General features: G+C 40.9%; 1 protein-coding gene across 8 annotated transcripts in view; it reads right to left on the bottom strand.

Annotated features, from left to right (window-relative positions):
* Window positions 1-14,987, bottom strand: part of LOC105200520 (fasciclin-1) — a 248,801-nt gene extending 233,814 nt beyond the window's left edge. For 7 of the 8 annotated variants that reach the window (XM_039451008.1, XM_026134341.2, XM_026134345.2 and 4 more), the window contains exon 1: window positions 8,766-9,323. Coding sequence is in view for 6 of the 8 variants with exons in the window: in XM_026134341.2 (XP_025990126.1) it covers window positions 8,766-8,870 (105 nt within the window). In the remaining 2 variants the exon portion in view is untranslated. Of the gene's footprint in view, window positions 1-8,765; window positions 9,324-14,865 lie in introns of those variants that run through there. The other variant, XM_039451007.1, reaches the window with a different exon arrangement.
* Between the last annotated feature and the right edge of the window lie 4,125 nt (window positions 14,988-19,112).

Here is a 19,112-nt window from a genome sequence, read left to right as displayed (position 1 = left end):
GGGGGAAACCACACTCGGCTAGGATTCTCTTAAAGTCTTAAAACTTCGCATTGACAATTCGCGTGTACCCGCAGCCCATCTCGACCTACTTCGCGTCAAAAAGATCGTAGACTCGCAGCACGAGAGATTCTTTTCATTTATTTCCTCGAGTCATAAAACTTTCTTTTTTTTTCCTCTCCATTCCGGATTCACCGGGAATATGGAAGCGGCGCGTGACGCAGCGATGCCTACGTCGGTATGCTGGATTTCGTGCGCGAAATAAAAGCGTCACGACGACGGTAACGGCGGCGGCGGCGACGGCGGTGCGACGAAAATCGCATCGTCCGGGAAGCCCGACGGTGGAAGCAGCCCAGAGCCGATCTATCGCTCCACTGCGTCGGGATTCCGATGCATCCGGGATCTGCATATAACTGCGAGAAACGCGCGAGCTAGAAAGGGTGAGAAGCACGGAAGAGAGAAAGAACGAAAGAGATGCAAATGAGAGAGAGAGAGAGAGAGAGAGAGAGAGAGAGAGAGAGAGAGAGAGAGAGAGAGTAAGGGGGCCGTAAACGCGGCCGCGCTTCGACGGAATCCACCGGGATTGGAACGATAGCGGGCGGGCGCGCCGTTTCTCGAAAACCGGAACAATACGTCGTGTAGACGCCTCCGGGGGCAGCGAGGAGAAAAAGCTACGGATGGCGTGTGTTACTCGTAAAATATGGAACCCCATAAAGACCAGAGCCGTGTGCCGCGTCGGCGAAAAGACGCCGGCGACGATCGTGACTCCGGAATTTCCTCTGTCGCCCGTGCTTCGCGCTCCTCTCTTTCTCCGATTCGCACGTGATTCGCCAGAGAACCCTTCTCCCTCCCCGTTCATCGAGAGATCTTTGTGCGATTTCCGAAATAGATATTTTATTCTATTCGCGTATAGACTCGGCCGATCCAATTTAACGCGCGCGCGCTTTAAGTTATAAATTTATTTATTATCCCTGAAACATGATACGAGAGATACTTTCAACATCATCACACAAATCATATTCTAAACGAATAGCCTCTGGCTGCTGCCAAAGAACCACGCTTTGAGCAATGGACCGGCGCGACAAGCACGTGCGACATTCGATCGCGCTAAAGTGCGGAAGTGTACCCCGTCGAATCGAGTTGAAAGCGGTCGGTGACTAAGTTTCCACGTGTAAATCCTTTCGCACTTGGAGACCGATCGACTCCCATCTCGTCTCAATTTCCAACGAGAATCGAACTTAAGCCAAAATTCCTGGGATATCTGGCCAATTTGTGACGATCGCCGCGAGCTAAAGGACACGCCGTCCTTTCCGGCGCAGAGCCGCGCCCAGCGGTGCACACAGAGCGGTCAGATGCATTGGCAGTTTAAGATAGTTAGGCTGCCACGTTGAAAGTAGCGGTAGTTTGAGATAGTTAGCGACCACGATGAATTTCCGCGCCGAGCCAATGGCTATATAGAGACGTACATGGGAACGACAGTCCTCGGAGAGGAAAAGTTAGGCTTGAGACGTTTTAAGATAATCTGCGATTTGTTAATTGTTCAATCGCGACACGCGCATCCCTCACATGATGACGTGGAAAGAATTTTGAAAAAAAATTGAACGAATGAATGAATATCGATTCTTCTCTCTCGGCATTACAACTAGCAAAAGTCATTTCATTATTTTTACAAATTTAGAAATAAAAAATCAAAGAATATTAAGAATCACAAATTCAAAGACGTGCAAAACGATCGAAGGAGCAAGAAGTAGTTAATTAACTTGATTAGCAGCTTCACTCGCACTCGACTCGACACACCGATTGGCTTACTGAATCATCGATCTAATCGCACGAGCCACTTTCAACGTAATCCATGCGCTAGCAACGGAAACCTGCATCGTGCATAATTGAATGCGATACATCACATGGGGACGACGTGACGCGTGGGCGGTGGTGCCGAAACAGCGCTGCGGATATAGTTGGTAATAATCTATCGCCCGTATAGAACGACGTGTCATGCGAGCTGTTTTCGCGATTATCTAGGGACACGCTCAGTCGCCTGGAAGTCGACAAGAAACCTGTACCACGTGTAATTGAATTCGATACAATGCGGCCTACTACGCCGGTTCGACTCCGATCTTGCACTCGCGCACGACCATACACCACCGCGGATTAATTTCGCCCGTTAATGAGAATTGATCGTCCGCGTATCCGCCGCGCCGTGCGCAGCCACTATCCGACTTTTCCGATACCAAGGAGATACGACCGAACGAAGTGTCATGCGAAAATTTATGTATAGACATGAATCATTATTTGCGTATCGTATACATCGTGACGCGTGATAAATTATTGTTATGAAATTATTAAATATCAAATAGCAATCAACAGATATTGTCGCAATTAAGTGTATAAACATTTTTATTATTTTTAATTAATTTTTCATTAATAAATTACGTTGTTTTATCCGGACAGTAATTCAATTACTCTTGGTCACGAAGAGCAAAATGTGTGTGTTTTTGTTTTAGTCCTTTCTCTTTTTAAAGCGCCAGCTTCTGAATGTATCCGAGCTAAATATTCCACATTTCAGAATTTTCTGGCGTTGCTACGTATTTTTAAATGCTGCTCTGTGCATAATTTATTCAGCTCGCCGACTGCGAGCGCGCGTACGTGCAGTTGCACAGCAAACTACCGGTTCTATCGGTGTGTCATGCGAACTGTTTTCGAGGCTATCTGAAGTCATGCTGGTCGCGAATACAGATTTGCATCGAGCGTAATTGGATCCTATACACTGTCGCCTGCTAAGGCCAACAGGCTATCGGTGCTGGTGTCCGCAAACACGATTCAATCGAGCTATCACCACGACCTTCGGCGCACTTAGATCGATACGTATTACTGCGTATCCCATGTATCCGATCACGAAGATGTAGATATGATTATATCCGTGAGAAAACTTTATGGAAACCCACTTTAATGGAAAGGAAAAAATCAAATTACCAAACTCTTTCTAAAAAATCGAAAATAAGGTCTGTATGCATTCATGAATTAGCCTCATGTAAAATGCTCAAAAAGGTGAAAAAGAATCTCACGAAAATCTATTTCCAACCGCGTGGGATCATTAATAATTAACGGAACGTTGATACGGATAAATGTATCCGGGATATAAATGAGGAGGAATCTATTCGCCGGACTGAATAATGAAGATTCAGAGAAGCGTCTCGTTGAAAGAGGAATCGAACGCAAATTACACGAAAAATGGGGCCCCTTGCCGCATTATCTATATAAGTCTCTTTTAATCTTAATAAGGTCAAGCTCGTGTAAGTAAATAACAATAAAGGTAGACAATTAGGCCTTGAACGAACAGTTTTTATTCCGCACAAATACAATTTGAGAAAATTATTATCAATTATACTTAAAATTATGAATATATTAGTAGATGAACGTTCGAATGTTTTTCGTAATTAATTTTTCTCCTGTTTTATAATTGATAATAATTTTACGAATTTTCTTAAATGTCTATCTTCATTGTTAGATCTCTTCCGTTTTGTGTTACTTATAAATGCGATGTTCTTCGCGAGCAAGCAGCTCATCAGGTCAAGTATTTGTCAAGCAACTATTACGCGAGCGAAGATTATCCGTAAATATTTTCGCGAGCGAGCCAGCTCTGCGAGGGGCTGCCCGATTTCTATTAGCTGCCGTTTCTCGGTTCATCGGCTCGCTGAAATTGGAAATGGTCGTCGATGGTGCCCACCAGCTCTCTTAATTCCCTCCCTGGCGAAGGAGGAACGAAACCGGTTATTTGCAACATTCGTTCGACCGTGGTGAAGGTATATATTCGCGTGGCGCGTCGATTTCCGATGATTTCTAGGACGAAGCAGCGGCCCGATTACGTGATTCAGGGAAGCTAAGTATCTGCAGCAGGGCGAGGGCAATATGAACCCGTTATTTCTCCCTTGTTCTTTTATTCCCGATACGACCTTTTTCCCCTCATCGCGGATTACAAAATTCTCTCCGGGGAATTCCTTTCATTTTTCACAGACTTTTGACTAAACTTGAAATATTCTTCCGTACGCCACCGAAAGACTTCAAATTCCACAGCTCTTCCACGCAAACCGCAGTATGTTAATAGTAAAACTGACATCGCGTTATTGCTACTATGTTATCGATTTAACGGAGAGAAGACGCCAGGCGCCGATTTTCCACAAGCAATTTGCTCCAACTATACAATCCAACTATTTGTAAGCGTACGCTCGACTTTCGCTTTCAAAAAATTTATTCGCGTAACCGAGAGAACGCTGTGCACTAGACATTATTTAGATTATGGCATGGCTACAAAGTATAACGTTGTGACGCTGCATTAACCCGCGAATCGTAAAATTTCGGCGTACCGGACCATACGTCTACGCTTATAAAAAAATATAACGTAGCCGGTAGATCAATCGATTAAATAAAGTCCGCAAAAATGGGCCTCGATACCTTCGTGTTTGGGAATAGTTTGTCGAATCGATTGGAACTAAAACTAACCCCCGGCGAGAACGGTCCGGGCGATTTTTGTCGCAGCAACAAGTTGCCGGGCGGAATCGTTCGCCCCGTCGCGCGCCGGCGAGAGAGAAGCAAGAAACGCATTATTGTAATGTCGTCGACGGGACGAGCGCCAGCTTTCATTCAATACTGACATCGGAAAGTCTGTACGTAAGCTAATGTCCCTTGTGAACAATTTTTTCGCGGCGCTATGCATTGAGAAGCGCGATATAAAATCTGTCGATCTGTAAGCTACTGATAGCAAATTATGCCCCGCAGGAAGTTTTTACATAATCCACTTCGTATAATCGACTTTCCTCGAAAATTCTAATTTCTGAGTTATCGAAAAATTAATTCAAGAAATGCCTTTTATAAATTGACACTTTTTTTTTTAAATCCCCGGAAGGAGTAATCACAGCTCTTCATCGTAGATTATCGACATTCTCTGGTAGAAATATTACGTATTAATAGCCTGAACATAGCACTTGACATCTCTCCCTCGGAAGATTCCTTTGAATAGACGTAAGCTACGCGGGTAACACAGCCGCTGATGGCAAGGCGCTGCATGCGACGCGGCAAGTTACAATTGACCGTGCGAGCCGATCGGAACCGTTGACAACAACGGTGCACCACGTGTCGATTCCGATAATAATCTCCAACGAGTCTTCGTTAAACGAGGCCGCGTTATTCAGCGGCAAAGGCGAACGAGCGACATCGTTTCTCGGCACCCGCCTCCCGACTCTCACGCTCGGTTTCTTCCGCGTGGCAAGCCGCAGCCTTGCTCGCCCCTTTCACTCTTTTTTTCGTGCAATATTCACGCTAAGTCCCGTTGAGCTCCATTCATATCGGCGCGGCGCAACGCGACGATGGCAGCAGGTGTTGCTGGCGCGCGGCAGATATAAATACGGATCGCACGCTCGTGTAGGTATTATACTCAAGAGCTCTTAACCTATGGATTATGACCCCCGCCCGTAGGTCGACACGATCTTTTAATAGAGTGGAATTTCCTCCTACGCATCGGCCGTCGTGATTCAGCACGTCGGCCGGTTGATGTATAATGAAAAATGCTGATCCGACCGACTCGTCTCGTAAGGTTAATCCGCCGCTCTTCCGTGACTTGAATCTGGCGTAAATCAGGAAGGAACTACGGCTCACCGATCAAAGATGTCTAAGAAGATAAGAATAGATGCTCGATATCCAATATTATTAAGATGCGATCAGAGAGTCCTGGGATCTAAAAGATTGAACGCCTTTATGTTTTCAAAGTGTCTCAGAAAGTGCTAACCTAGGAATTATTTGATATCTACTACTTGATCTATTATTTGATTTGTGATGGCGATTTTAAATAACTAATGATATCTATCTCTCTGCGGGCTTCGCCGCGCCAATGGTTTAATCGACCAGAAGGTGCTGATTGAAGCAAATCGTGGTCACAAAGATGAAGTCTAAGATTTGTCTGCGGCTGAAAAGGCGGAAAAAGGCCAAGAACCGCTAGGGACTGCGCTGGCAGACAAAGAAGCACCTCGGAGCTCTGTCTAAATCACGTCATTGACCGGAGAGAGGAGCCATGCTATAGCGCTTCTGCCATGACGCATGCACGCATGCACGCACGCACGTTTCATGCATGTGTGTGCGTGATGCGCGTACGTCCACGCGTGTGCGTGAGAGTGCTTCGTGGCGCAGACGTCGCGCCGGACTACCATGGTTCCCTCGCCTAAGCGGGGGCGAAGTAATGAGAAAAGGCCTACATGTGTGGATGGAAGATATACCACGTGTAAGCTAACTCCGCATCGCGTATTTCCAACTTTCTAAAAAATAATGTACTAAACCAAATGAGTCTCGTGATAATAAAGATAACGCGTATAAAACCACTTAGCAATATTAAATTAATTTTATTTCGACGCAGTAACCTGTGAGGATTCCTCACCCTACATGAGAAAATGAGGAAATGAGCACCCATATAGACGATAGTTCATCAATAGTTCATTTTAATGATTCACGTTACGATGATTCACAGAGATCAATCCGTCGCAGCGGACGCTATTTGACTGCGACTCGCGTTTACAATCGAGTTACGAGCGAATGTAACGAGGATAATACGTCCTTTCTTATTTTGCGTGGATCGTTAAATCGTAACGGCTTTCCGCACTGTCACGACGTTTACGGCTAAATTTACGCGACGGTATTGGATTATCGCGTTAATTAATGACACCGTAAAAAATGCGCAGTGCAGCAACGCTGACATTGCTCGCTCCGCTAATTCCCATTTACTCACTCTATTATCTGCGATTTTTTAAGTAAGTAAATGTTATTTAACGTATCGCGTCGTTAATTCTTTTTACGCGCGTTTACGATACCGATGCGATAATAACAATCTGAAACCTCGGAAAAAATCAATGACGTTTCTATTTTTATCGTGTGAGAGTTTATTGGCTCGTAAGAGACCATTGGCCATTGAGACGAATGGCAAGGCAACTTCGCTATCGCCATGAATTCCGGATAAGGATGGGAAAAAAATGCAGGCTAATGAGAGTTAGGCGCCGTTTCGCAACTTTCCGTTCGCGCAATTTAATTACGGCCACGTGGAAGAAGTTAATGAAGTAAATAACCGTCGGTTTCATACATTATTCAACCGAGTTAGAAACATCTCGCACGCCCGATTTACGAACTTTTCTACCCCTCTTTCTTCCCTGCCATCCCTACCCTCCTGTTACCACCCGGAAAAGTTCTCACGACTGCATACATCGTTGAGCCCGGCGATCGGTTTACCACCTGGGCGAGATGCCATGCACCGATCGACCACCCACGCAAATCGCTCCGAAATTTCAAGCGCGCGGGAAGAAGAGACGCGAAGAGCGCCGTATTCACAAACTTTTGTCCGCGAAAGAACGAGTACATACGGAACTGTCCGAGATGAGATCAGACTTGCCCTTTTATAATTTTTCTTTTACACTTTTTCGTCCTCTCGCGTTTTCAACGCTCTCGCTTGAATTTTTCTGCAACTTTTGTTTACCGTTTATCAAATTATCCGTGTTTTTTTATTCACTGTTAATGAATTTTCAATTTAGCGTTGCAGCCGTGATGCTCGCCGATTAATTATTTTCAAATCAAAGGTAAATAAGAGAAACACGGAAAATAACGATGAATAGCAACGAACAGATTTAGCCACTTGGATACGAAAAATTGGATTTGCAGTCATCGCTGATCTCATGTTGGATATGGAAGGATTAAATGACGTTGAAATGAACAAGTATCGCTGAGTGGGCAGGTCCACCGATCACGTCGAACCGTGAATCTGATGCGTAAAAAAAAAAATCGAGCGACGTGACGTATGACAGAAGTGTCACTCCAAAACATAATCGATTTTCTGCGGCTCTCTAAAAAATTGTGCAAGCGACAGTTTTAATAATGAAGTTGGCGCATCAAATTCCAAAAATTAAAAAAATTAAATTTTAACGATAGAAATATAAGTAGTTGGATAAGCAGATTTAGTTACGTTTAGTTTTCGTCTGATATTCATATGCTATTTTTGTAATCAAATAATTTATCTGAGGCATTTGCACGTGTACGTACATCACTTTTTCGGCGTTCTGAAAACTTATTGTAATTTACATCGTTATTTTATTCATTGTCAATATTAAAATTTGATATATGTAGAGAGAACGTGGAAAAATATATCACCACCTGACATTTCCGATGATTTTGACAGTAACGTTTTATGAACGCTTTTTATCTCGCTAGAAAATTGTCGATGCCATTGTATTAAACATCGATCGCATTGTTATTTTAATTCCATGACTCACGCAAATACTTCCAGCTGCATCACGCTGTTAGCATTTGCTGAATATTTGCCGAGAGAAATAATACGCGGTATGAAAAAGAAAAAAGGATGCGTATAGACGCCGAGTGAGAAAATTAAGACGGCACTAGTGAGAGGATCGTTCGCGATCCTCTCACAGAGGAGAACTCTTAACGACAGGCAATCGGTTGCGTTTCATGATGCCACAGAGCACGTTGCACAATCATCGCGCGGCTGCGACGAGCGTTCGTTGCATTGAAATTTCCCGTCGGGCTGCACTCGGGTGTTATTGTACGAGCATACGTTCGTTCATTTAAACGCAACTCTCGCGCGCGCGGTCGTTCCTGCGTGACGGTTCAAGGACACGCGCGCGTAGTCGTATCCGGCGCATATCCACGACGTGACGTATCGCGTCGCACGTATCGGCACTCGAAGAAATCGCACAACCGGTATTAATGGAAAACGGTTTTACCTGGGACAAGTCGGAGTCGTCGCGTATCTTGGCGTCCATGGTCACCTGGCTGGCGTGGATCCTCGCGACGGCGAGCGCCGCGGTAAACAGGAATGCCACCAGCATTGTCCTTCGCAGCGGCTCCCTCGGGACAGGCACACGAGACAATTTTTCACCAAATCACTCGCGGATAACGTTCACCACGCGTTCACCGCGTCACGCGGACGATCCCGAATGATCTACGCCGGATATGATCGATCACCGATAGATCATCGAGAGTACACGAGGCGAGAGTCAACGCGCCACTGACCGCGTTCGCGCGCGCAAAACGTCGCGGGCCGGAAGTTCTCCACGGGGACGGACACCGTAATCGGACAGAAGAATTATTATTCGCGCACGACAATTACGCGAGTGTCGATTGATGTGAGCGAGCGCGAGGTCGCGCGATCGTCTCTCTCTCCCTCTTTCTCTCTCTCTCTCTCTCTCTTCCTCTTCTCGATCTCTTTCCTACTCGCCGCACTCTTTCCGCTCGACGTGTCAACGATACGGAGGATAGCGCGGTACTGCGCCCTCTCCATGCCTGGACCCCTCTTACACCCCACCACCCGCGTCGGAACGAGTCTTCGGCATGGCCTGCCCGCAGCCGAGTTTCCCCCTCCAGTTACGCACCCCTCCCGCGCGTGCGACCACCGAGAACACGTGACGTCACCCACCTTTTCCTATGCCGCGATCGCGCCGTGCTCGTGGATCATGACACTTTAATTCGACTTGATACAGCTGCTCCGATTTTCGTGGAGATAAAATTCTAAACGGAAATTGAATATCAAACAGGTTGCGTTCGGTAATGGCACATTTGGTGTGCGTGACGATTCCGCGTGTCGAAAGATGACTATATGGTTCTTTCTTAACGAGACTTTTGGAACGTGAATAGTTCTGAAGGTAGAAAATTATAAATTGTTTTTTTTTTCAGGAAAGCAAAAATATATCTTACTCGATTCTAAAAAAAGAGCTTATTTTAGCACGAAGTCTTGAAATACTAAGATATAATTAGCAAAACTGTGAACGTTAAAATTTCTTTTGCCAGAAATAAAATTTCGGTAATGGAAAAATTGTTCCCATTTTCAACAAGGAATAAAGATGTGCGAAATATTCGAAACAAATCTTACTTGATCCGATTTCATTCGAATTTCAATCTCTATGGTTCGAATTCGAATTATTCAAAAATTTCAAGAAGCTTATAAAATCGTATTTAAAATGACTTTATATCACATACTCAATATTATTTTTCTTACACACGTGAAAATCTTTTTTTTTATTTATACATTAAAATACAATATAAAATTTGTCATGTTGTTAATTAAAAGTTACGTTTCAACAGTTTGATTGTTTAATTCAATTCGGATAAAATTTTATTGATTTAGTTCGATTTGAATTCGAACAAAAAAAAAAAGATGAAATTCGATTCGATTCGATTCGACGTCCAAAAACCTAGATTCGCACATCTTTAATATAGATTACTGTTTACTTTTATCACCAAATAAATTTTAATTTTATGCTAATCTCAAATCAAGTGTTAAAAAGGGAAAAGTAGGTCGAGAGATGCGGTAGATAAAGTTCTTGATTACAATTCAGGATTTAATATGATTCGTTGTTTGAACCGATGATGGTCGTATAAAGTTTCTCGCAATCGTTGAGAATGCCTTTCTTCGCGGTACCAGTAGTAAAGATAATGCGGCCACATTCTTTCGTCTAGACGAGTTAAGTAAGTGAATTGAATTACGTTTTTCAGAGCGTAAGCTGAGTTGTAAGACCTATAACTTACAATTTAAAGGGATACCGCTACAAGATAGAATAGTTAGCTGGATTGTACTCTATGTTCCCGAATAAAGTTCTCACTTTTTATACTTCCAAGTAAATTTTGTGCATAATTTAGATAAGGACTGGAACGCATAAAATATTAGATTATTTAGAGTTAGAAAAGTTTAGAAGAAAATTCTAAAATAACTCGTGTCTCGTAAAAAATAGACCATTATAGGAAGTTTGCGATTTAATGTGACTAACGATAAGTTCATTATATGTATCACGAACTTGTATCACGAATTAAGAAAAAAGGAGAGAGGAAGGAAGAGAGAATAGAGAGAGAGAGAGAGAGAGCAGCGCGATCGAATTCGGAGCGATATAATTGCCAACTTCAACAGAAGTTCATGGGGTATTTGCTAAGTGGAGTGGACTTGGACCAATTCTCGAAACCACTTGAGGCACAGCGCGGATTAAGGAAAGATCCTGATCACGAATATAAACGCGAAGGGTTCGCCCGGAAGTTCCGTATTGTCCCGTTCTCTCCGCTTGTACAAGCGGACTCACGTTAAGTTCGTCCCAATCCGACCCGGTAATTAGAGCAGTTCAAATACGCCTCTTCAACTGACTTAGGCTCACTAGAACATGTGCATTTTGCCGGCAACACGTTGTTTCTCCCCCAAAATACGTTTTCGAAATACGATACATCGCTCGGCGCCAAAGTTTTCAACAAATTTCATCGACGATGCAGAATTAATCGGTTAGAAATATGTTTCCCCGCTTGGAGTTTGGCAAATGTTTAACTAACGAATAACAGTTTGTTTGTACAAGGGAGGTATATTTAGTTATTAATACGTAAACGCCCTCTCTATAGCGTGAATAATACGTAATGAAAATGTCGCGCGAAAATAGATCGAATTACAGTTTTAACGGAAGCACGAATATCAATTCTGCCCGTCGTGACGAGTTTACTCTAGAAGGCGCTAGTTTCACGTACAAACATGCAATGATCCCCGAATGCAAATAGAAATTCTAACGTCACGATTTACGTATTCCGTAATCGAAGGATCGCGCAATTTGAAGTGCCAAGGTTGGGAAAGTCCTTCTAGTACGCCAAGTCCCTAAGGGCGTCAACCCTCAATTACGACTCTCATACCGTTCTAGTTTCTCGTATGCGGCTATTGCTATGGAAGTCTCGCTCGTCCCTTAAAGACGAAACAAACTCGGCCATGAAAAGAAAAGTTAAGTGCTCGTGACATTCTCTACGACGTGGTCCCTCACGTTCACCATTTTTCGCGCCGGCGACCATAATCCTCCACGAGCGGCACGTAATTTTTAATTACTTTCCAACGAATTTCTTGCACACATTTTCTTACATCATTTTTTTTCACCCTTTTCTTCCTCCCATGCCATTTTTTTTTCTAGTAAACGGAATAAATTGATTGGCAAGCTTAGTTTATTTTCAAACAATTATTTTATGCTTATCACTAACGAAAATTTAATTATTTAAATAAAAATTCTAAATAAATTCAAAGTTTTGAACAAGTTCTTTTAATATATATAACTGAATATAACCTTAAAATTTAAGAATCTAAAGATCTTTTCTAGAAATTAAAAATTTTAATTCAAAAAGTCACAACTCTACATATATATATATATATATATATATATATATATATATACACACATATATATATGAATACACTCGAACAAATCATTTCAGGAACCGCAATTCACTTTTCTCTTAAGTGATCATCCATGATAGTAAAATCGTTCGTGCACGCGAATAATTCGGCACCAAATCGCGCGCTAATGGCTATCTCCGTGTCATTTCCGCTTCCTATCTCTACACGGATTTATTCGCGAGGAACAGTGAACGCGTTTTATCACCGTTGTTATTTTTGAGCGTTAGGCCCCTTGTGTGAATGGGCCTCGCCGCTTTTGTTTTCGCCAACTGGAGCGGTCGGCCCGATTAACTGTCTGTCATCCACCGATTTCAACCTCGACGGAAAAAAACTAGGAGGGTCTCGTCCAACTCTCTTTCTGCCTTTCTCTTGACACGAGCAAATTTATGCGAACAAATTTATGTAACTGTAGCACATAAAACGCCCATAGCGCGCGAAGTAGCGAGAATTATTTTAATATGACGCTTGTGAATACCGCAAGGCGCGATTTTATGATTCTTTTGAAGAACGCTGGATACTTCCTATCTATTGCAATCTTACATAACGACTGTGTTTTGATTACTGAGATTAATGCTCCAGTAGGAAATATGCAATTACTATGTAATAATTTAGACGCGTAAATTTTTACGTTACTTTCCTACGACGTTCAGATTTTTATAGCTTTGAAGAGACAGTAAGAGATTTTTAAATTTTCGATTCCACGGATTTATATCAGTTATATCGATAGATTTTCGGATCTTCAGTTTTATTCTTTCCTTCTCATCTACCATATCCTTGAATTTTAAGTATCGCAAGGAAACCCCTACAGATTTTCAATTTCGGAAGCTTTTCACTCACGACTTATCTCGCTTTTCAATTAGAGGGCTAACCTACTTGCTCGATGATGCATAACGAGCTCTAGCGCTCACGTTTCGTGCAGCTAACCCAGCATCGAGAGAAGCTTAGTGGCCAAAGTGGTACAAAACTATCTCCGACACGCTCGTACCTCCCCGGCGCATTAACGACCACCGGTAACCGCCTCTGAGGCAAACGCACACCGGAAACCGGGTCGGATCCGCAAGACGCGAGTAGTCTAAGTTTGCCCGTTCGCCACTTCCGCCGACAAAAGCCGCCTGCCGCGCGCGTGCAGGATGAACGGCGCGTTAGCGGCGTACGCGAGCAGATGGAGGCAGATCGGGGGTGGTGGCACGTTGAAACGCATTTGTAAACATACATCCTACCCTGCGGGGTTCGAGCAGCCGTGTCGCAGTAAATCCCGGTACATTAATATTAATGCGTCTTCGGCATGTACCGGGCCGCTCGCCCTACCTCCCTCCCTCCCTCCTTCCCTCCCTCCCTCTCTCCTCCCCTCGAGGTCGGTCCTTCACGTTGCAGAAAGCAGGGAAGTTCGACGGAGTTTACAACGCGAAGTGCATACAGAACCTAGAGCTCTTTACAATACCGAGGCACCCACCCACTCGCTCGTTTTCTCTCTACGTGTCACTCCTCCCCCTCAGTATGCGTACGAATAGATACGTGTACCATGAGTAGGTATGTGCATTTTATGGTACGGAATTTCCGGATTTCTGGATCCTCTGATCTTCGGTCCGGAGCTCCGGATATGCGCTGCATAACGCCGGTGAATCTTTTAGCAGAGGACTACATTCGTAAAAAAGGTGTCTTTGCTACCATCCTGGAAGCTCTTCGTGATTTGCAAATTTTTAAATACGACCAAAGGGAGTGACTCAACTCTTTCGAGATAGCGATTCCTCAGTTATTAACATGCAACATGTAATATTAATAGCACGAAGCTCTACCAGCGCACGTGTTTAGTTAAATAATGAATGCTAGATTATTATATATAAACAATAGCACGATAATTCAAGATTGTAAAGCAATGACTCTCTCAAAAACCAGCAAGTAAATAGACAAAAATGAGTATTGCAAGATATAATGAACAATATATAAAATAAATTACATTCTTAACAAATATAAACAATTGAGAATCCTTGACTGTCACATCTAGATCTATTTGGTGCTGATATCGCATGTTGTGTAATTTTATATACATTTTTTCAAATTCATTAAACTGCGCGTCAAATAAATTTTTGGTGTTAAAACACAGATTTACGTTAAACAAGAAATAGTAATATAAAAATCAGTTTAATAATAAACGATGATAACAAGAAACTCATATGGCAATAAAGCCAATAACTTTGAAATTTTGAAACTTTGAGACGGTATTAATATTTCAATATCTACGAAATATAAGCAATATTGGTAAAATCTAATATAATATAAACTTTTCGCAGATTCTCGATGTTATACAAATTGATTAATATATTTCTTTCTTGGACGAAATGTATCTAACGCGTAAAACTAATTTCAATTTATGTTTTGAATATCTTAATAAAATTATTAGTAAAATTTATACATGGCTTAAATTATTTAAAAATTTCAAGAATTTATAATAATATCTGAAACAAATTACAGAAGATGTTTTAAATGCATTCACCAAAATAGAGAGTTGAGCAAAGTTATAAATCAGCTAATTTTTGCTTTTATTTTAAAATGACAAAATTAATACACAACACAGCGAAATCATTCGACGTTTAGAAAACTTGGAATCACAACTGTTTGGCGGATATCAATAAACTTACCGGAACACTCGGCGACGATGGACGTTGTCCTCTACTCGTCGCTGTCCATCTCGAGGAATATCTGTAACATACGATATCCATTGGTTACATAGGATAGATATTGTTATAAATTCTGCAATGAAAAAAAGACTGACAATAACTACCAAATGTACAGTGAAATATTATCAATTAAATATTTGGTCATTGTAACCAAAAATAATTTTTCTTTTCTAAATATTTAGTAAACGTATATTTGGTATTAGATTTGGTAATAGTTACAAAACATTTAGAAAAATAAAATTATTTTTGGTTATATTAACAAAATATTTAATTAATACTATTTCACTATACACTTAATAATTATTACCTGACTTCTTTTTCAGTGTGTACATGTTGCATATTTGAACTCACCTGAAGGTTGCAGGCCTCATCCTTTTCCTCTCTGATCATCAACAGGATTGCACTAACTCACTCGCGGAAATACGGTTACGATCGCGCGATGATACACTGAAAAAAAAATCTGGTAATAACTACCAAATGTATAGTGAATTAATATCAATTAAATATTTTGTCATTATGTCCAAAAATAATAATAATTTTATTTTCTTAAATGTTTAGTAAGTATTACCAAATCTGGTATAACTTTACTAAATACTTAAAAAAATAAAATTATTTTTGGTTACACTGAAATAGTTAATTGATACTATTACACTATATATTTGGTGCTTATTACCAAACTTTATTTTCAATATACTTTACACGGCACTCCCGGGGACCGATCACGTGCGATTGGGTACTCAGTTTCCCATTCGAAAAATTATTTGAGTCTACTGAAGAAAAGAGTTTAGTAATATTTTTGATAATATCTATTAATCAAATGTTTAATTGACATTATTTAAGTCAACATTTAGTAGCTATTACCAAACTCTTTTTTAGTGTCCTTTTCTTAGTCCTGCGCAAGATATTTGCAAAGCATAAAATAAAATTTAAAAAATTGATTTACGACTCACCGACCCGATGCGCAACGAGCGGAGTAATCAGCCACGAAGCTACGGTGATTACTGTAACACAAAAACATAAGATTTAAAAATTAAAATTGCGCTCAAAATAATCAATATTTCAAAAGTTAATTCTTATACACCCAAAGAAAGGTTTCTTTGAGTTAAAAAATATTTGTTTGACTCAAAGAAATTTATACAATGCTATACGGTTAAAAAAAATTTTTTTGACTTGAAATTTTTTTATTAAATAGTTATTTGTTTGAATCAAACAAATAATTTGAATAAATAATTCATTTATTTTTAAAAAGACTAACAACGTTATTTCTTGAAATCAAATCAATTTCTGTTTTCCGCAAAGATATTTTCATTTAAATTTAAAAAACTATGTTAAAGAAACAATTTTATCAATGTAAACATAACTTTTCTCTGGGTGTGTATACAATTTTATATTTATTTTCTTTCTTTAAGTAGCTTTTTTTTAAATTTATTATAAGATCAAATAAAAGGGAGAAAGATTCTTAAATCTATATAAATAAAAAATTTACCCCAAAGTTGCTCCGCTGAGGCCCGATGCCTCTCCCAGGCCTCCTCCTCCTCTCAGTCCTCCAGATAGTTAAGCCTCTTCCTTTTGTTGCACACGCGAGACACTCGCGAATAATATACTAAATTTGCGCGCGTGGACTAATTATTTATAAAGTTTTTTGCGCGATACTACGGCATTTCGGGTTTATAAAACCCATGATATGAGTTCCCATTCAGAGGGATTCCCGTGGATTCAGCACCCCGAGTCGACGAGTAGAACGCACGCGTACCCGCCCCCGAACAAGGGTAAGTCCCACGCGGAAGAAGACGAAATCAATAGCATTGAATCCGATGCCTCTTGTCTCACAAAAATCACGTCTAAAATTGACTTGTTCATAGGCCCAGCCAACGGATCATCTTAATCAGTCCCACTGGATCTTATATCCAAGCGGCGTCGACAAGACACTCGGGCAGGACGAGAGAAGAAGGTACTCATTGCCGATGTCTAGCATTTTAGACGAATCAGGAAATGAGAGCCAACCTCTCGTCACAAGCTTAACCTACAAGGCCAAGTTCTGACCAAGTCAGATTAAATGTGATTCACTAGCTCAAACCCCAGATCCAAAGAATCCAAAAAGGGTATCAAGGATCTAAGAAAGCCTTAGGTGGACGAGAGCAAGAGAAACGTGCGAATCCAAGGCAACTGATCCGAACTCTTACCGCTTAAGACCAAACCGATCGTCAGAGACAGAGCGTGTAACCTCACACAACCAGACAGCCGCGCAACATGCACACGAACATGTCGTACATACGGCCCGGCATTGCCTCATGCACGGGCACTCGGCATAGAACGTCGCGGTGCGGCGCGCACGCCCACCATGCGCAACGCTCCAGTAAGAAGATATTCACTGCCAAGCAGCGGGGGTGCGATTCCCGGCCTTCGAATTAGGATTCTATCGAATGGGAGTTATGAAAAGTCTATTAGTCCGATAACTTAAACGGCACTCCCGGAAAAAAACGCGCGACGCGACGAACCGGCTGCGGTTCGTTTGTTTCACAATAATTCGACGACAATGGACGTTGGCTTCCTCTCGTCAATTACCTCGAGGAATATCTGTAACATACAATATCCATTGATTAGTCTGGATACGTTATATATATATATATATATATATATATATATACATCCTGTACATGTTACAAATATTACTCACCCCAAGGTTGTCTTCCAGACTTCCTCCTCTTCCTCAGATTGACTCACTCACTCACTCACTCGCGAAAATACGGATACGATCGCACGATAATATTATACTTTGATCCTGCGCAGGACATTTGAAAAGCATGCGAATATAATGAGAAAATTTATTACTGACTCACCGACCGATGCGCAACGAGCGGAGTTATTCAGCTACGAAGCTACGATGATACTGTAACACACAAGCATAAGATTCAAAAATTAAAATTGCAGTGTTCAAAATAATCGGCATTTCACAAGTTACTTTTTATACACCCAGAGAAAGGTTTCTTTGAGTCAAAAAATATTTGTTTGACTCAAAGAAACTTGTGCATTGCTATACTGTTAAAAAAATTTCTTCGATTCGAAGAAATTTTATGATTGTTTCTTTTATTAGAATTAAAGAAATAGTTTGATCGTGCAACGGAAATCTTTTTTTAAATAAAAAAAAATATATATTTAAAACCAGAATAATTAAATTGTGTCTTACATTTCTGCCAATACTTTGTTTGAATTAAATAATTATTTATTAAAATTAAACCATTAATTTGAACAAATAATTTATTTACTTTTAAAAAAAGCTAATAACGTTATTTCTTGAAATCAAATTAATTTTTATTTTCCTCAAAGGTATTTTCATTTCAACTTAAAAAAATCATATTGAAGAAACGATTTTATCAATTTAAACATAACTTTTCTCTGGGCGTGTATCAAATTTTCTACAAATTTTCTTTCCTTAAGCTCTTTTTTAAATTTATTGCGATAAGATCAAATGAAAAGGAGAAAGATTATTAAAAATTTACATAAATAAGAAATTATATTTACCCCAAGGTTGCTCCGCTGGAGCCCAATGCCTCTCCCAGGCCTTTTTCCTCTCAGTATCCTCCAGGTTGTCTTCTTCTTCTCGTTGCACACGCGGAACACTCGCGAATAATATATTAAATTTAAGCGCGTGAACTAATTATAAAATTAAAGTTATTAATAATTAATAAATAACGGCACTCCTGGAAAATACGCGCGACGCGACGAACCGGTTGCGGTTCGTTTATTTTATTATAAGTCGGCGACGATGGATGTTGTCCTCTTCTTGTTGCGCTTTCCTCGTCGAGAAATATCTGTAACATTCGATTAAGGTATCCATTGAATAATCTACATATGTTATACTTTCTGTATAACACGAATATAATCCGTATACTTGATCTTAAAATTTATTGCAAATATAATTTTGCAATTACGACATTACTTACGACTACTTCGCGTTTCGAAAACTTCAAGCAGTAATGTGTACATTAGAAAATTGTCACCATCACTGCCTAGTACTAGCATATACTTTTCAACTATATATTCTGGAGATATACGAAGTGAGACACGTAGTATTAAATAATGACTGCCGATTGATCATCGCAAGGGACAGATCGCCGCCTTTTCCGCAGCTCTGCGGTTGGCCATAACGATCTCTCGTTAGTGCAGCTAATTACTTCAGTAGTGTTCAGTGGACCGTGAAAAGTCGT

The sequence above is a fragment of the Solenopsis invicta genome, chromosome 6, assembly GCF_016802725.1.
Source record: "Solenopsis invicta isolate M01_SB chromosome 6, UNIL_Sinv_3.0, whole genome shotgun sequence".
NCBI lineage: Eukaryota > Metazoa > Arthropoda > Insecta > Hymenoptera > Formicidae > Solenopsis > Solenopsis invicta.
Note: the sequence above shows the minus strand (reverse complement) of the source record. Positions and strands in the feature narration are given on the sequence as shown.